The 18,146-nt window shown below is 45.2% G+C and overlaps 1 protein-coding gene across 3 annotated transcripts in view; it reads left to right on the top strand.

The window, feature by feature from the left end:
• Window positions 1-2,801: 2,801 nt before the first annotated feature.
• SLC15A2 (solute carrier family 15 member 2) overlaps window positions 2,802-18,146 on the top strand; it is a 63,999-nt gene continuing 48,654 nt past the window's right edge. Inside the window, exon 1 of one of the 3 annotated variants that reach the window (XM_074593861.1) lies at window positions 2,802-2,823. Coding sequence is in view for 2 of the 3 variants with exons in the window: in XM_074593859.1 (XP_074449960.1) it covers window positions 13,260-13,326 (67 nt within the window). In the remaining variant the exon portion in view is untranslated. Of the gene's footprint in view, window positions 2,824-13,025; window positions 13,327-18,146 lie in introns of those variants that run through there. The other 2 variants (XM_074593859.1, XM_074593857.1) reach the window with 2 other exon arrangements.

The following is an 18,146-nucleotide window of genomic DNA, read 5'->3' on the forward strand; positions in this document are numbered from 1 at the left end:
GATACCCAGCCTGCTGCTAGGGATTTAATAATTTGTCTGTGTATTTTTAAGCAAGCAGCTCTCTGCACTGAGCTCTTGGACAGCAGCAACTGAAGGCTGTATGCATAGAGATGTGCAGGGAGTGGAAGCTGGAAAAGGGAGGAAGCATCCACCAGGATGCTTGCTCTCTCTCCCTGACCCCATTGAGGACCTGCTCGGAGCCCATGCCTCGTTTCAATCTGTCACCTCAGTCATCAGGGAGCTGCTGGAACAGGCTGGGAACAGGCTGTGCTGGTGCCAATGGCGCTACACAAAAAGGCATTCACAAATAACGAAGCTCTGAAATACCCTGAGCAAAAGTGTCAGCAGTTTGAATTGGGGTCAGCTGTGGTTGTGAGAAGCAGGCTGGGCTGGGGGAGTGGGGAAGAGACCTCCCCCTCTTCTGCCTGGCTGCGGGAAGGGGCATCCAAGGCAATGGGGAGCAAACCTGCTTCCACTGACTGTCGATGGGAAAGCCAGACTCTGGCAGGGATTCTTAACCCTGCTGCAGATCAGGGTCTGGTCACCCTGGTTGTCTTCAGGGCTCAAGTGGATACCCAAAAAAGCATGCTTGCAGCCACAGAGCTTGGCTTTCTGAGGCTGCTATAGGCAAACAGACACTGCCCACAGACCAGCAGTTCATGTAGCCTCCTGACTGTGATGCCCTGAGCAGCCTTGGACAAGTTGCCACCTTGCTCCATGCCTCAGCTTTCCCTTTTTTATAAAAGTGTAATAATGCTGATCTACCAAGGGGAGGGGGTGAGGAAGGATGTTTGCATCATTATGGCTGTCCCTGCCTGATGGGCTGCTGCTCCCAGAGAATGATAGAAGGTTGGTTTTGAGACTAAGGCAGAAGGATACTTGCCTTTGCCATTAAACCAGTGGCTGTCTCTGGCCACATGATGACACCTCTTCACCCTGTTTCCTCAAAACAGGAAGGCAGGAAGGCAGATCCCACCAGGTCCAAGCAGCACCAAGGGCTTTTTAAGCTTAGCTCTGTACCAGCCAGTGTGTGCTCCCCATTTGAAGGTGTCACGTCTCTGACTAAAGGAGGGTCTTCAGGTCAAGTCATGAGGACCACCACAGCAGGGTATGTAAAACATTGGCTTTCCACAGGCTATACTTGCTTCATGAATCAACTTTGAGGGAAGAAGATAAGATTTTTAAGGCTCTACTGAGTGGGAGCAAAGCCTGACCCTGCCTCCCAGGTATTTAATAGCAACTAAGCTGCTAAAGGAGATTGCCAGCAAAATTTCTCTGCAGTGCAGTACCTAGGGTTGAGCCACCAGTGCTGCCTGCTCTGAAGACATGAGATGCAGACCTGAGGACATGTGGGATGTAGTGTTGCTGTTCCACATACTGGAATGGTTATCGAGTGTGCAGGTACCAGCTGGATGTGTGTCCAGGATTATTACAAGTGCAATCACCAAATGCTTTCTCCTGAAACCCTGGGGCTGCTTTGCAGCAAATTAAAAGAGAGGGCAGAAGCCCATATGCTATTTCACTGGTTGAAGTGGGGAGAACAAATTAGAGTGCCTATTTTAGCACAGTGAGGCAGCTGTGCTCTTCTCAAGGCAGTTCCTGAGAAGCCACCTATCCGTGCTTGATGGAGGGGAAAGCATCTGGCCTAGCAACAGCCAGTTAGCCAGAAGTGGAGGGGCTGGCTAATGCTTGCTGTTGAGGAAATCTTTGGATGACAGCTTGGCAAAGACTGAGGGGCAGATGCAAGCCCCAAATGCTCCCCACTAAGCAGTGTCAGGTGCTTTTCATGGGACTGTCATGTGCCAGGTGAGAAGGGGCTGTGACTTATGCAAAGGGGCTTTTTAGAGCTCAGCAGCAGTGGGTGTCATGCGTTCAGTGAGATTTGTTCACTGTTGGTTGTGACACTGAGTTACCATTGGCAGAGTGAACCTAGGGAACTGGGCTGCAGGAAGACTCCTCAGCTGCTTCCCTACAAAGGCAGGCAGCTACTTAAAAGAGTCTGTAGTGTTTTTTAAGCAGTACAGACGTATTATGTATATCATGTTACTGTTAAGCCTTTGTGCACTCTGGAAATGTCTGGCATTCTTATTCTTCTGTTAGCAAAATGAGATTTAGGAAGTTTAAGTGACCAGAATCCGAATAGATTTCTGCATGAGGAGAAAATGGAAAGGTGGGGGTCTTGTCATGCCTTGCCACAGGCATAACAAGTGAAGATCAGATGTTGCTAACAGTGCTTGTTCTTTATCTCTAACATAGTTTTCATAATAGAAACAGAGTTGGAAATTAGAAAAAATGTCACTTTAGTCTTAAAAGATAACAAGAACCAAGTTGCTCAGAGGATGTAATCCCTCCCTGTACGAGTACATAGATGCTGGGTGTGTTTAACTGTTTCAGCACACAAAATACTGTAGGGGGATTTTCAGTACTTTCTTTTAAGCCGTACCGATAGTGCTTTATAGTTCACATGAAATGATTAAATAAAGGAGGTTTTAAGTTGCCAAGCAGTGTCTCGTGAAAAAGTTCTTATGGATCCACAGTCAATAAAAGGTTGCAAATGATTGTTATAAAGGGCCGGCTGCTTTAGGACAAAATAATAGTTCCTTTCCTTTTCCAGGTGAAAACTTGTGCCGAAGATGAAGTGATTGGCTGAAGGTCCCTCAGAAAATATAAAGCAGAGGCAGGAGATGAACCCAAGTCACCTGACATCCCATTTGATGCTCTCTTAACTAAACTGCCTGCCTGCATTATGGGAAACTCAGCAAGAAACATGGCTAATGAAGCTGCCCAGATGCCTGGAAGAATGACTCTGCTGCTATACAGCAGGTAATCCTTTAGATTTAAGAAATGGCATAACTTGTAAGGAGGAAGTTTACAAAATATGTCATCTGAAGACACTGCCATGTTTAATGCATTTGGTGCCAATGACTTGCTTTCCCTTGCTATGCTGTTTACAGAGCAGCTGCTGCAGAGCTGTTGAGCTTGCTATTGAAGATGAAAGGCTGGTTGTTTTTCAAAGCCCTTTGTGGCTCTTTGCTCCTAACTGGAGCTGTCAGTGCAGATGCTTTTTATTTCCTTTATCACTAGAGGTCTGAAGTCCCTTCTCTAAAGATTTCCTCAATTCAAAGGAAGATTCCTCTTGCTCTTAGTCCCAAAAGACCTTGAGGGTCTTTGCTCTTTTGTTTGGGCTGAAGACTCCACAGGCAATGCCAGTGCCTTCGAAGGACTGCTGAAAACCTTTAACCCCCAGACAGCTCCTGCCCCATCTGAAGTCCTTTGATGAAGGCATGAGGAATTCAGTCTGTCCTGCTCATTTCTGTGGCCTGGAAATGAGAGCATCCCTCTTGAACTACATAGATGCAGTGAAAAATTTCCAGTGATTATTAATTAGTGGTGTTTACAATGGCATATAAAGGATGGAGCTTCATCCCTTAAAACAGCCACAGAGAGCATGTGTTAGGTGCCGCACAAACTCCCACAAAAAGATGCTCACTGAAGTTGTTTAAAAGCCAAGTAATCAAGGCAGAAGAATCTTCCCCATTTCAAAGCTGAGGCACTGAAGCTATGGGAGGTCAAGTAATTTGCCCAAGATCATGACAGGAAGATGAGACACAGCTGAAAATTGAAAACAAGGTGCTGCTTTGGTACCTTAACAACGTGATTTTCCTCTTGTGTGCCATCTCTCAGGCACTGAAATAGGCTGAATTACAGGATTTTCTCTCTCATATAATCTGTCAGCTGTTGGTTCTGTTACTTTGGTGGGAGGACTATCTTAGAAATCTCTCTGATCAGTCATTAAATCTGCATGATCTCACATTTTTTTAAATGTTCTAGCCAATGAGTTTCTTTTAGCGATGACCTAATTGATCCTTAATGGCAGTCTGAAGGGCTGTCCCTTCAATGCCAATTCCAAGCATGCAGCCTTCCCACCCAGCTTGCACTAGCAGGGTTATCTGTCAGTCAGACCGATGCTCCTAAATGGCTACGTCGCCCAACTGGAAAGCAGTCTATGCAAGTCTCATAATGAAGCTGTACTGAAAAGAACTGGATCCTGAGTGTTCTCCAAAGCTCTCCCCATCAGTGCATTCAAGTGACTTCTGACTGATGAAATGCTCTTCAGCTAAATGTGCTTTTCATATGTAAATGTATTTTCTGTAAATGTTCCATAAAAGTGATTCCAACTGGTATTTTTCAGGTTGCCCCATAGCCCTGCTGCCAACACCCCCCCCTTGCTGACCACACAGCGTAGCCTTTGCTGTTCTGTTTTGCTGTTCTGTTCTAGAACTACTTCTTTGCTGTTAGTCATTACCCATTACAGAATTGAGATTAGAAATGCATGAGTGTGAAGGGGGCAACATCACTGCCAAAGAAAACTTATGGCCTGCATCTCAAGTATCAGGTCACTAGAGAACTGTGTAAAGAGTAATCAAAACGCATATGGCTACCACTGAAGGTGACTGCCTCTTAGTAGGGAATGCAGTTCTTTCTCTCTCTGTTATATTTGGCCAAATTGCACAATATTAGTGCAAAAAACATTTCCCAAAATCAAAAGACTAACTTCAGTCACACTAGAATTATGTACAGAACTGGAAACTTCCTGTGAATCTTTTAAGTCCTAGAGCGTTGCCCTCACTTTCCTTTCTCAAACAGCCCGATCTGAGAATGGCATAAATTCTCTACCTGGTTCTGTTACCAGCTTTGCTGATTTCTATTTTAAAAAGGCTTTGTTGATTTTTATTTTGTAAATTTTAACCTCTTCAAAAAATATCCCAAGTGCACTAAATATGTTGTCTCCTGGCACAGAACCTGTTTGGGTTAATTATTAAGAGATTGATCACCACTGGTAACAGGCATAAAAGTTTAAACTGTACATAACTGTTCTCTGTACTGTGCAATAAAAGTGGATTTACTTTTACAGTGGTAGTTTTAGCAGCAATCTAAATCAACACCCTGTTGATAATCAGACAAATCTTCCTTTAAACAGAAATGCAGTGCAAGTGAGCTAGTTAGTATTATGGGCACATTATTGTCTTTACTTTCTGCAATCAGCTTTTATTCATGCTTTTACAATAGGTGTAAATTTTTATATTTCCTTAGGCAAAGCAGAAGAATGAACTGAACTTCTAGAAAATTACTTAAAATGGGCTATGGTGATAAGAAATAGACAATCCTGTACAAAGTCTAAAAGGTCAATGGATTAGAGTGCTGAGTTCTGCAAATGGGCAGCCCTGTTATGCTGGGGGTGGCAGTCAGGCAGCTGAAAAAGAAAAGCTTGACTTGGGGGGGTGTTCAAAGTGTGGCAGGGTGTTTTCTGTATGGATGTGTGTTGGGGAATTTGGGAGGGGAGAGAGAGAATGGTGGGGAAAAAATTGTGTGGCATGAGGCACAGCCACTGGGTGAATGGTGTTTGGAAGAAGAATCATCTTGCATGAGGCTGGAGGACTTGCTCCTGTGAGACCTGGGCTCCCTCAGCTGTGCCTTGTCCTCATCCTTCCATACCAGGCTGCCCTCGGCTGTGACCAGGTATAGGAGAAAGGAGAGAGACCAGGGAAGTGATGGTGTACCTTTGTGTGATACAGTGACAAATACACCATGCAGAGAGAAGAGCAACTCTGGAAAGCTCTGGTTAGGAGCAGCCGGTTTTATTTTCCCATTCTTTTAACAATGTTGCTTTTAAATTTGAAAGATATCATTGAGATTGAGTTTCAAGGGCACTCATGGCATGGAAGAGTTTGTTGCTCCACATGACTGTATTCCCAAGCTGCACTGGCTCAGACAAGCGATGTGGTGGCAGCTAACACTTGCATTGCTTCCACAGGTGGAGCTTTTGTTTCTCCTGTTTTCGAGGTCTAGCCAAAGGAGCCTTGGTCAGTCACAGAATGTCCCGTATACCTCTCCCTGGAAGCTCTAGGTGGATTTATGCTTGTGGTTGATTTGGGAATCACCACTTTATTTTTGTCAGGAGTGCAATTCTTTTTGGCTCCCAGGAGAATCTGTTCAGCTGAACGTCTAGACAGACAGATTTATTATCCTTTCCGCTCCTTTAATGTCTGGATAGTCCCTTTCCATCCTCTTCCAAAACAAGACCACCCTTGAATCAGTTTGAATGCTACATGCAATGTGTTGCTTCCATCTGACTAGGGACAGCTGTTCTGTGTGCATGGCTGCACACCGGAAAATGCTGAGGTCCTGAGGCTGACCCGTCTCAAATAGGAGTCACTGCCCTGTGTTTTCTTTTCTGTAATCTTTCAAACCACCCTCCCATCTGACTGCTGTTTTGTAAAGTCTTGTGAAAGTTGGTTGCAAAGTGCTATCATTGCAATTTTCAAGCAGAAGGAGAGAAATGGTGGTGGCAGATTCAGAGCAGTATAACTGAAGGCAGTAACATGCATTACATTATAGTTGGCCTTTACATTTCTGGTCCTTTCTTTTCTTTTTTTATGAGTAGCAAGATGACAGTAAGTCAGCTTAGGTTGACTGCTCCTTGCCTGAAGGGCCATGCCAGTGTATCAAGAGATGGTTATGTGGTGCCTCCTAGACTTTTTGAATGTTAAGCCTTGTATGTTTGCCAGTCTGGAAGATTCCTCATTAAATCAGTTCTTACCAGTGGAAGTTCAGATCCTAAGGTAGAAACAGCCTCCTTTGCAACCAACAGGGATGGACTGAGCCACGGCCTGGTTTCTCAGGCCTGTTCCAGTTTGCACATTAACCCATTTCCCTGGGCAGGAGCAGGCTGCACCTTCTTAAATTGCTTAGTCAATTTGGTTCACTTTGCAATGGTAAGATGGGTATAGCAGCCTGGCTTGCTTTCTCCTAGAGAGCTGTGTCTCCAGAGTCTCTGAAGTCATGTTCTTGGCAGTCACTGACAGATGGGGCTGGCTTTGATATCTGCTTGCTTTTTCCTTGGGGACTCAAATGGAATCAGTAGCTTATTTTAGGTGGGCTGCTGGAGAGCTGCTGAATGCAGCGCAATTGTATTGTGATACCAGTGGGCTGATTACGTGGCCCGTCAGGGTTACAATATGCATGGAGGTTTCCATAGCTGATGGAAAGGGAAAAGAGTAGGGATGGAGAGTCTGTCGATCAATGGCCTTCCACATATTGAAGAACAGAGAGGCAAACCCATCTGTCATCGGACAGTGATAGTCCATCACCATGGTTCTGGAGTGGTATGGGGAACAAACACTTTCCAACCGCATGCTGGAAGCAGAAGGTTCAATGAAGTGTGCTTCTGTTGTGTGCCCTGAAGCCAAAGAACATTTATTTCAGGAACAATCCAGTGCTAGCAGTGATCTTTTGTATCCTATCCTTCTCTGGGGCAGGCACTGGGCTCTGGTTCTCTGCGTAAGCCAACCCTTTGTCTTGGTTTTGGCTTTCCTTTGCCAGAGTGACTTTTTCCTTGTCATAGTAATAGCCCATCACCATGGTTCTGGAGTGGCATGGGGAACAAACACTTTCCAACCACATGCTGGAAGCAGAAGGTTCAATGAAGCGTGCTTCTGTTGTGTGCCCTGAAGCCAAAGAACATTTATTTCAGGAACAACCCAGTGCTAGAAGTGACCTTTTGTATCCTGTCCTTCTCTGAGGCAGGTGCTTGGTTCTGTTTCTCTGTGTAAGCCAACCTTTTGTCTTGGTTTTGGCTTTCCTTTGCCTTCCCATTTCTGGCTCACATTAGTTCATCACATGTCAAATTACCTTCATCCTTGCTACCTGCCAGGGTGGGGCATGGGCCAAAAATACAGTAGGGCAGAAGGTACCGCATGCATAGCGTGCTTCCATTGGCCAAATACAGCTGTGCAGTCCAAGCCTGTGGTCCCACAGCTCTTTCCTTAGCCAGGAGCAGGCAAGGAGCCTGTTGCCTCCAATGACTCTTTTGCCTAAGGAAGCATTTTGTGACTTGTTCTGCAGCAAGGTGTTCAGTGATGCAGAGCTGTCTCTCCAGGCCATGTGTCCAGTCTCTGATGGAGAAGAGGAGGCGTTCACTGTGTTGTCTAAGCTGTGTTTGGCCATCCTGCCATTTGTGCAGATCTGCTGCCCTTCGCTGGCTTGCACATCAATACCAGCTGGCTCAGGCAACCACCCAGTGCATCTGCCACAGCTTTACGAAGCAGCTGCAGCTTTCATTGGCATGGCCGGAGTCATCTGTTCTGCATGAATGGAGCTGACCAGCATCTGCTGGGATCTGTTGTAAAGAGTGAGGGACTCTTTACGAGTACTCCAATAGTCTGACTGTAGTGTGGGATTTAGTTACTGTAAGCAATGGCTCTGCCCTTATGTGGTTGCCTTTGAGCTTTGAGCTTGAAAGAGCCAGTCTCCTTCTCCATTTAAAACCAGCTTGGATCCACAGTGTCTAGCAGAGTCATGATATCTGTCACATAGGCAGTTTTTTGGGTGTCCGTGGCTTCAGTTTCATTGATGGGTGCTCTCTCCATGGAGAAGTTTGCTCTGGCAGCCAGTACATAGCTGAGGAATCTGAGAGTCTGCCTCAGCAAGGGAGGGCTGAATGGGGTGGCTAGGTGGGGCAGATCTGGCCCACGCAAGCAGCAGGTCGTCTTCACCCTGTGCAAATAGCCATCCTTTTTGCTCTGCCCTTCCCTAACAGCAGACACAACCCCGAGCTTGTCCTCCTTGGCTGACTGATAAATGAGCCGTGTTTACTGAAAAGGCAGCAGAGGCAGTGTAAACCTGGATTGCCACTCATTGGCAATAACCTGCCTCATTGCATGTGCTTTGTCCACATCAGTGCACCATTAGCAAGGTGGAGAAGTGGCAGGAGAGTGCACTGTCAACACAGTTGTCTCCAGCTCTAGAAGATCTGGGAATGTAATGATCTTAGAGCCTCAGAGATGGACATTTCCACCCCACCAGAATGTCTGAGATTTAGAAATTCTTTCTATCCTGAAGCAGAACAAGCTTCCTGCATTTTGAAAAACTGAAAAACATGGCTTGAGTCATTCATAAGGTTTTTGACATGTTTTATTTCAGTTGTGAGCTTTTACTATGTGTTTACAGATTTTTAAACCATAACAACTAAAATCTTTGAATTACATATTACAATAATTTAGAAACTTTATTCTGTCTCTCGTTTATTACATGAAGACAATCTTCTCAATTCCTTTCCCCTGCAAGCCCACATTTTTCACCAGTCTAAGTGAATCCCTACTTCCTGCTTCAAAAAAAATCAGTTGATATAATCTAAATCTGCTTGATTCAATTAGAAAGAGCTTTTGCGGAGCTGCACAGTCAGGGAGTTTATCTCTCGAATGCTAAATGGTGGCAAAGAGGTCACCACTGGACATAAAATTAACCCTAGAACCCATTTTTCCTAGCTTCTAGCTCAGTTTTAAGCGGTGGTAGTTCTGTCTTTGGTTTGAGTCAGGAAATCACAGGAAGGACTCTCATAAAGCAGCTAGAAATTGATAGTGAGACACCAAACAGAGATGTGCATCCACATGTTTTACAGTCCTAACTGCAAGTGAAGACATTAACTACTCATTCACTAGCAGTTGATTCCAAATCCCTATAAAGGGCTTTGAGAAAATGTATGTTCTTGAGATTTACCATTAGCCAAGTCTTTCCTCATACTGGGTCTTGTAGCCGCTTGACTAATACTGAGAGGCACAAGGGTACAAGCCACCTAACAGCTTAGCACCAGAGTAAACTTATTAAATCCTTGCAGCATACATTGGTTTTTAACTAGACTTTCCTCCAGCTCTGCATCCCTAGCACACAGAACTGTCTCATTGGCAACAACGTGCTGAAATCAGTGGAGTTACACTCTTCTATCTGTGGTTCTGGTCCTACAGGCTCTTCTTGGTCTTCTGCAGCCCTGTATGCCATGCCACAATTTAAGCCTGGAATGTGACCTTCCACCGGGCTCCAAGGCTGACATATTAAAATGTGTGGACGTATACATATTTTTATGTATTTTGATGATATATCTGTAATTGTTTGAACAGTTCACCTGAAGAGGATTGAACTGAGGTGTAAAGGAAACACCCCTGTCTGGCCAAGATACAGCAAAGGAAATGTCTGCCATCACCAATGATAACAAACCACAACAATTACTCAATTAAAGCTAAACCCATCTTTAATCAAGACAGTCAATTTAAGAGGCCTTTGGGACTTTTGAGAAGGATGAACTCCTAATCGGTGCAAAGGGAATTGTTCCTATTTATTCCAGGGTTGAAGTTGCCTCCAGATTTGCAAATGCTAATTTTGAAAAAGAGAATCAATCATTAGTTTTTAATAAAGAACTTGCTTCTTGGGAGGTGTGGGGGGGACTGAAAGCATTTCCTCATACCGTTTAGAGTTCATTAGTGCACCGATCAGGGAAAGTGTGCAAGAAAAGTGCAGTTACATGAATATTTCTTATTTAACCTCCAAAACAGTAATTCAGAAAAAAAGCAATTTCTTCTAAATCTGAGTTCCATCTGACTGCCTTTTATCTGAGCTCCATTAAATTATTCCCTTGCTAAATTCTAATGAAATAGGCTGTTTGCTCCAGCAGCCGTTGACTCCCTGAGATCATTGTGAAACCAAAACATTCTGTTTTTATTAGTAATGACCCATCTTCCACCTTTGGATGGGACTTGAGGAGGGTGTTTGTGCCTGAGTTTTGACTTTCTGTGCGGAATCGCTGTTGGGCATGGGGACAGGCTGGATGAGTTGGTTCCTGCATGTCTGGCTGTGGGTAGTACTGGGGTACAACAGAAAGACTATAGAGCATCTGCCAGTGCTGCTACCTCCAGCCAAGTCAAGAGGCAGAGTCCTTGGCCTCACACTCACTACACAAGCTTGTAGATAAATCACTCTCACCCTCATTTCCACCACAGTGTCTCAGCAAGGTCTCCTCTCTTCAGTCTCAGTTATGATAATTCCTTCCTTCCTTCCTTCCTTGGATGTTCCATGTGGCTCATCCCTAGGGTTTATCTCTGTGTGGCAACCACTAGACATAATTTTTCTACAGTTTCCTGTTTATTCTGGACTTGCACACTGCAAATTTGCTACATAGGCCTTTTTTAGAAACACAGGTTTATTTGGTTTTACTGACTCTGGTCAAAATAGCTGTTCTGAAATCCCGTAGGGATGGAGCATTAGGGGCAGACAGATGTGATGAGCTGGGGCTGCTCCACATACCAAATGCAGCTGGCTGAAACTAGCCTTGACCTTTTTATAAACTGAAGTGTTGTCCAGCCCTGTTTTCACTGACCTGACGTGTTAATATGCTGGGAGGACTGGGCAGGAGAACTGCCTCAGCATTTCCCAGGTGATGTTTGCTTGGGGCATGTTTGCCTTGACAGATTTCTTCCTGTGCATAAACTCTGAGGCAGAATGAATATTTTATAAAGCTTTTTTTTTTAACCTCTGTCTATGATTTTCATGGCAAATTGAGCTCCCCTCATGTTGTACTGCTTCTCTTCCTTACTCTCCTTGGTGACCTCACAGTCACCAGTGCCTGAATTCCTGCCGTTATGTACCTCATTCTCTCTCTGCTGTCTCTGAGGGCTCCATATCCACAACCCAGGGTATGCGGCTTTGCTGCTAGTCACTGGGGTCTGAAGGGCAGTTCACGTGGCTCGAGGAGACTCGGGCCTATCTAGGTATGTAGAAGACCTCATAAGTCTGGGATTCCCTGCCAGGAGCAGCAATAGGAACTGTATCCTTGTTGCAGGGCTTTCCTGCCTCTGCACCGGGGAGCCTGGAATCCCCCAGACCCTAAGGGTTTGCAGGGTCATCGCTGTGGAAACGAGCTGGGTTCCCTGGGCAGCCAGATGATGTCTGGGGACCCAGATGTCCTCGCTCCAGTGTGGTCCTGCCAACACCCAAGAAGGAGATTCTTCCTATTAAACCATTTTACTACAGGTTTACCTCCACAGACAAGGCAGCTCCTCCTGCTTTTCACCAAAACAGGTGAGAGGAGGATCAGTCTCTTAATCTCAAAGAATCCGATGGCATCTTATCATGTCCTCTGAATTATTCTGTCACAAGCATCTTGAATATCTGGTTTATCTCCTCTGAAATGATCAGTACACTGCTCATCAATCAGCCTTATTTAAGAACTAATGTGCCTCAGGGGGTTTAGTGACCTGAGCATTGGGACTGAAATAGTTGCATTCTCTGGAGCCCCGTGCCTGAACCGGGAGGGAGCTGCTGGTGCCTTTGAGGTGCTTGGCTGCTGTGGGGATGGGGGCACAGGGTGCCTGGGTGGATGGCCAGCTGGCCACCTGTATCAAGCTCTGTCCTTCTGCAGCATAGCAACTCTTGGGAGCAGCAAATTTCATTTTTACAGTGGATTATGAAGGCAAGGCTGAAGAAAGTGAAAACTTCTTTTCTCTCTAGGGCAATTAACGAACCCAGGTTATTTTGCCGTAGGAATACAGCTCTACCTGCCTGGCTTGCTCCTACTTTGCTGCAAGCTGCACTTGAATGGCAAAGTGATCCTTGCATCTGTAGAAAGTGGGGGGTGCCTGAGAAGTGTTCGGCACTCACAGGATTGGCTTTTTGGAGAAGCTGAGTAGTCAGTACAGTGCGTTTCCCTCCTGCTTGCCATTCACCAAAGCCTAAATCTAATTTTAGGCATTAAGCTGAGTATGATCTCTTGAAAACATATGGCACCAATTCTTATTGCTAATCACTTTTGGAAAGGTGGCTTGATACAGACAAATCCTTTGGGTTGCTTTCCGTTCCCCAACAGGGAACGTGAAAAAAGGAGGAAGGTCTAGGGCTGAGAGAGACCAGGTCTGGCCAAGCTAGCTCCAGCACGATCCCTGTTTTAGCTGACTATCCTCCCTATAGGACCAGCTCTTTCTACAGGAGTCCTGCTCTGGAGCATGTGCAAGTCAGAAAGAGACCCCACCAATAACTCTACACTTATAAAGACACCAAGCGGTACAGAAAATATGAAAGACTCCCCTGAAGTACATGAATGATGAATTAAAGAGTTAAAGAATTCTCGAGAAGCTTTATGTTTGCATACAGAAATCAGAGAGGGGAGGTTCACAGCACATTTCTCTGGCCAAACCCACAGATGAAGATTAACTGAAAGCCTTCAGGGACAACAAACAGAGCAATGTTTCTGTGAGGCCAAGAGCTTGTTTCACCATTTGTTCTCTGTACATCACCATGGTATAAAAGTGTTGCTGTGGGTACAAGGCGAAATAACTTTGTATTCATTCCCTACATTCATCTCAGACACATCCTGAAGTTTAAAGAGTTCATAGTGCTCTTTTTTTGTCTTGGACCACTTTACTGCTTCCTCCATGGAAATCCCTCCATCTGGGGACACTCCTCCGACACGTTTCTTTGAGACTTGCTGCAGATATTTCCGTAAGTAACGTGCTTTGATTGTGTTCCTGTTCTTTCTGTGTTCCCTGGCTGGGAGTGCTCAAACAGACATCATGTGAGGAATGTTTGTGGGAGTGGGGTGTTGAGGCAATCGTCCAAAATATCCATTTTCATGCTTCAGAATCAGAGTTGTGCAAATGTGCGCTGCGAACCTGTTTCTAAGGTGTATGCTCATCCAGGTGAAAAACTCTGAAGTGCATGATGTAGCCTGTGTGTCCGGTTGTGCCTGTTTATACTGCAGATCACTAATGCTGTCAAAGTACCTGAAATTGTTTGCAGAAACTACTTGACAAATAGTTCTGAAAACCAAATACACCTAAGGAAAAAACACCTCTGTTCATAGGGGGGGAAAAAGCAAAAGGCAGAAAATGAGCAAGCTACTATTATTTTTTGTGAATTAATCACCCATCTCCAGATCTGACAACATAACTCGGAGGAGGGTGGAGTCTCTTTTTGCACTATTTTCAGCAGAAGTGCCAGAAATCTCTCTGCAAAGCCCGTTCTGATGAGATTTCCAGCCAGTTTCATGAATCAAGTTGGTTTGGATTAACTGTGAATAAGCCCTTGGGCAGAACTAGCAAATCATGGGTTCATTGATCATGGACACTTCTGTGCATGGGGTCTGACCCAATACTCAATAAAGCCAATGAGAAACCTACTGGGGCAGCTTATCTGATAGCTGTGGAGTCTTCTTGCAGTTCTCTCCAAAGCAGCTGGAGTCAGTTATTCCCAGACACCGGAAACTGGATGGGGGTGAATTTTGCTTATCGTCCAGTTCACCCAATTTATGTGAGTTTGCATCAGGCCCAGAGACAAGTTCTTTCTGCTGTACACTGCTCATTTAAAAACTGGCGTAGCAGATGAGAATTAGTAAGAATCAAGCTCGTCTTTTCCTCGTGCTACTCTGATGCCTTGTTTCCCAGCAGTAATTAACAGGGATGGATGCCTACTTCTTCTGGGATTGTTTAACTGCGGGGACAGTTTCAGGGCTGTCCCTGGAGGCTGTCTCCACAAGTAACATGTTTTTTAAGTTATGCCCCTCTATTGATCCCCTGTCTGAACAATTTCAGTGGTGCTTGCTCTGAGCCCAAAGGTGTCTGCAATCAAGCCCGTAATGATATTCGAGGAGAGCACTATTTTAAAAGGCTGCCTCTCCTGAAGCGTGCTGTGTGTTTTAAATGTGATAGACTACAAGAGAGGACATGAAACAGAGACATTTGAGAAAGCTCGGGAAATTTTAATCTGTGAGCCTGAGCCCAGCCATACTTTCTGACTTTGGTTTGGGAGCCTCTGATTCAAACACAGACTTTTCACCTGGCATCCAAGCCCGGAGCAGACCAAGTCCCCTCTCTAATACAGAGGAGGCTAGAAGTCTTCATGTCTCTCCTCTGGACCCGTTCTAACAGGTCCATGTCCTTCTTATGTTGGGGGCCCAGGAGCCAGACACGGTACTCCAGGTGGGGTCTCACCAGAGCGGAGTAGAGGGGCAGAATCACCTCCCTCGACCTGCTGGCCACGCTTCTTTTCTTTTGATGCAGCCCAGAATGCAGTTGGCTTTCTGGGCTGTGAGCGCACATTGCCGGCTGATGTTGAGCTTTTCATCAACCAACATTCCCAAGTCCTTCTCCTCAGGGCTGCTCTCAATGCATTCTCCACCCAACCTGTATTTGTGCTTGGGAGTGCCGTGATCCATGTGCAGGACCTTGAACTTGGCCTTATTGAACTTCATGAGGTTCGCATGGGCCCGCCTCTCAAGCTTGTCCAAGTCCCTCTGGATGGCATCCCTTCCCTCCAGATGGCATCCCTTCCCTCCAGTGTGTTTACCTCACCACACAGCTTGGTGTTGTCAGCAAACTTGCTGAGGGTGCACTCAATCCCATTGTCCATGTCACCAACAAAGATATTAAAAAGCACTGGTTCTAGTACCAACCCCTGAGGAACACCACTCGTCACTGGTCGCCACTTGGACATCAAGCCATTGACCACAACTCTGAGAGCAACCATCAAGCCAATTCCTTATTCACTGAATAGTCTATCCGTCAAATCCATGTCTCTCCAATATAGAGACAAGGACTTCACGCGTGACAGCGTCAAATGCCTTGCACAAGTCCGGGTAGATGACATCAGTTGCTTTTTCCTTATCCACCAATGCTGTAATGCCATTGTAGAAGGCCACCAAATTTGTCAGGCATGATTTGCCCTTAGTAAATCCATGTTGGCTGTCACTGGTCACTTCCTTATTTTCCATGTGCCTTAGCATAGTTTCCAGGAGGATCTGCCCCATGATCTTGCCAGGCACAGAGGTGAGACTGACTGGCCTGTAGTTCCTCAAGTCTTCCTTTTTTCCCTCTTTAGAAATGGGAGTTACGTTTCTCCTTTTCCAGCCAGCAGGAACTTCACCAAACTGCTACAACTTCTTAAATATAATGGATAGTAGCTTGGCATTTTCATCTGCCAGTTCCCTTGAGACCCGCAGATGAATCTCATCAGGTCCCATGGACTTGTGCACCTTCAGGTTCCTTAGATGGTCTCAAACCTGGTCTTCCCCTACAGTGGGCAGAAAGGAGTTAATATATTCTCCAGCATCTTTATCATTCCTGTTTTAAAGATGCCTGCCTTGATGTTACAATGTAATACTCTGCCTGACTAAACCCTAAAAGTCTGGTGTCTGGTAGATAAAAATCATCGAGAATGATCGTTTCATTTGAGGCATCAATAACTTCAGCAGAGCTGTTAGGACAACAGCTCAGCTGCTCAGAAAACATCAAAGAAGCAGTTTTTGTGTCAAGTAGCTCACTTTGCTTGCCCTGCAAACTGCAGCTGAGGCTCCTGGGGGTCAGATACTCTGGAGGTGGAAATCCAGTGTTTAGTGTCTGACGGGGCATCAGGGCTACCAGTCCTCCTTGTGAGGCTGTGTGAAAGGTAATATGTGCGTTGAGAAGTAAAAGCACTGACTGAATGATCATTCAGGAGTTGTGGGCCCAGTTCTTGTTTCTGTGCCTGGTTTTCTGCACAACCTTGGGATGGTTGCCTTTTCTCCTTGTCCTTACATTGACTCAATTGCTAGACCATTCTTGTAGTAGGTGAGAGAGAGTAGGAGAGATTGGACCTCCCATCTGCTGCTTCAAGCAATCTGGACAGCCCCACAGCTGGCAGGGTTTCTGCCTGGAGTGACTTGAGTTAACCAAGACCTAAGGCACCAGGGCGCTATGATCCCTTTCTCCATATGGCCTGTCACTGCACTAACGAGCAGCTGTAGCACCAAACTGTGCTGGTGGAGCCAGATGCCATGCTGGAAATGGGATTTGCAGGGAGCATCCTTGAGGCAGTGGTTTTCCTTCAGACCTTTTCTTTTAGGAGCTGGATAGTCCTCTGTCACTTCTTCCCAACCTGGTGGCAAAGTTACTTGGGCTGATAGCCCTCAATTTGGAGGCTGATGCAGGAAGACAGGTTGGAGTGAGCCTGTGTTTGAAGGGGTCTGTGCTGATTAGGGTCAGATGCTATTACCATAGGGGCAGTTAATTGAGGGGGTACCAATAGACAGCAGGCCATCTCTCTCTAATTTTCCTTTCCTGCCTGTTATTTAATACGACTACTGAGAGGAAGGCTGCATTAACTTTACTTTTATCTTTAATTCTGCGACTGCAGTAAAAATCAGTGTTTGAGGAGTCACTGAATGCATGATAGAATTGATTCTGCAATAATAATAGTAACTTGTTTTCCCTCTTTGAAAATAAATATGGTCCTCAGTAGAAAGATTTACCCGTTGCTGTCAGTCAATCAGCCAGGACAATTTGGGGTCAGAGTGCTTGATTAGAATAACTTTAAGGAAAATTACCTTCCTGCATCAAGTAAGGATCCATTAACGTGATGAAAGAGAGTTTGCTTATCTGAGAGGTTAAGACTCAAAACACAGCCTGGGCTGCATTAGATGAGGCCTCTTTTAGAATGGCATAAAGACGGAAAGTAATAAAAACACCATCTGTCATGTCTAGTCAATCAGATCTAGTATAGGAAAAGAATTATTCCTCAGACTTTACTGTTATAAGATCGTGTGCTTGTTAACAATGGGAAGTGCAGGAATGCTGAAAACTGGTTTTATTGCCTCAAATTATTTCTAGCTGTCTTTATCTCAGAGAGAATGAATATTAATCTGAGTTTATACAGCAAAGAAATATTTCTAGATGAGTACAATGCTAAGGCATTCCATGTTGAGTGTCTTTAGTGATTTATTGTTAGAGGGAAAACTGAATGAGAGATGGAGAAAAAGTGCCATGTACACTTTACTTCTGAGAGTGATTATTTTTTTAAACAAATCTCTTGCAAGTTTCTGAGCACTCAAAGGTTCTTTGAAGTCAATTTAATGTATACCTTTTGAGTGGCCCTCTGCATCTTAAAGGACTGGTGTGGCTAGATCTTCTCATGTAGCCTAGGCATAGCTGGACGTCATGGAAAACATGACTGCTCTTTTTTTTTTTTGCATGGGTTTATTAAAGCTAGTAAATATTGGCACTAATGGATTTTGCTGTCACCAAGTACCACTGTGCTCTCCACTGTTTACTAAGGGCTACAGAGGAGCACCTGGAGACATCTAAAGGCTGAATGCCAAACAGCAAAGACATGCCAGCTGTGGGAACAGGAGATGGAAGCGGTGGTAGAAAGCTGATACCAGCATATCCCAGCACTGTTGCTCATCAACTGGGGTGGAAACACTATCTGCTTTTGTCAGGCACCACAGATGGGACTGCAGTGGATATCTTAACTGACCTGAGCAGGCACATCTTCATCATCTAGCATCTCTT

This window comes from Larus michahellis, chromosome 7 (genome assembly GCF_964199755.1).
Source record: "Larus michahellis chromosome 7, bLarMic1.1, whole genome shotgun sequence".
Classification (NCBI taxonomy): Eukaryota; Metazoa; Chordata; class Aves; order Charadriiformes; family Laridae; genus Larus; species Larus michahellis.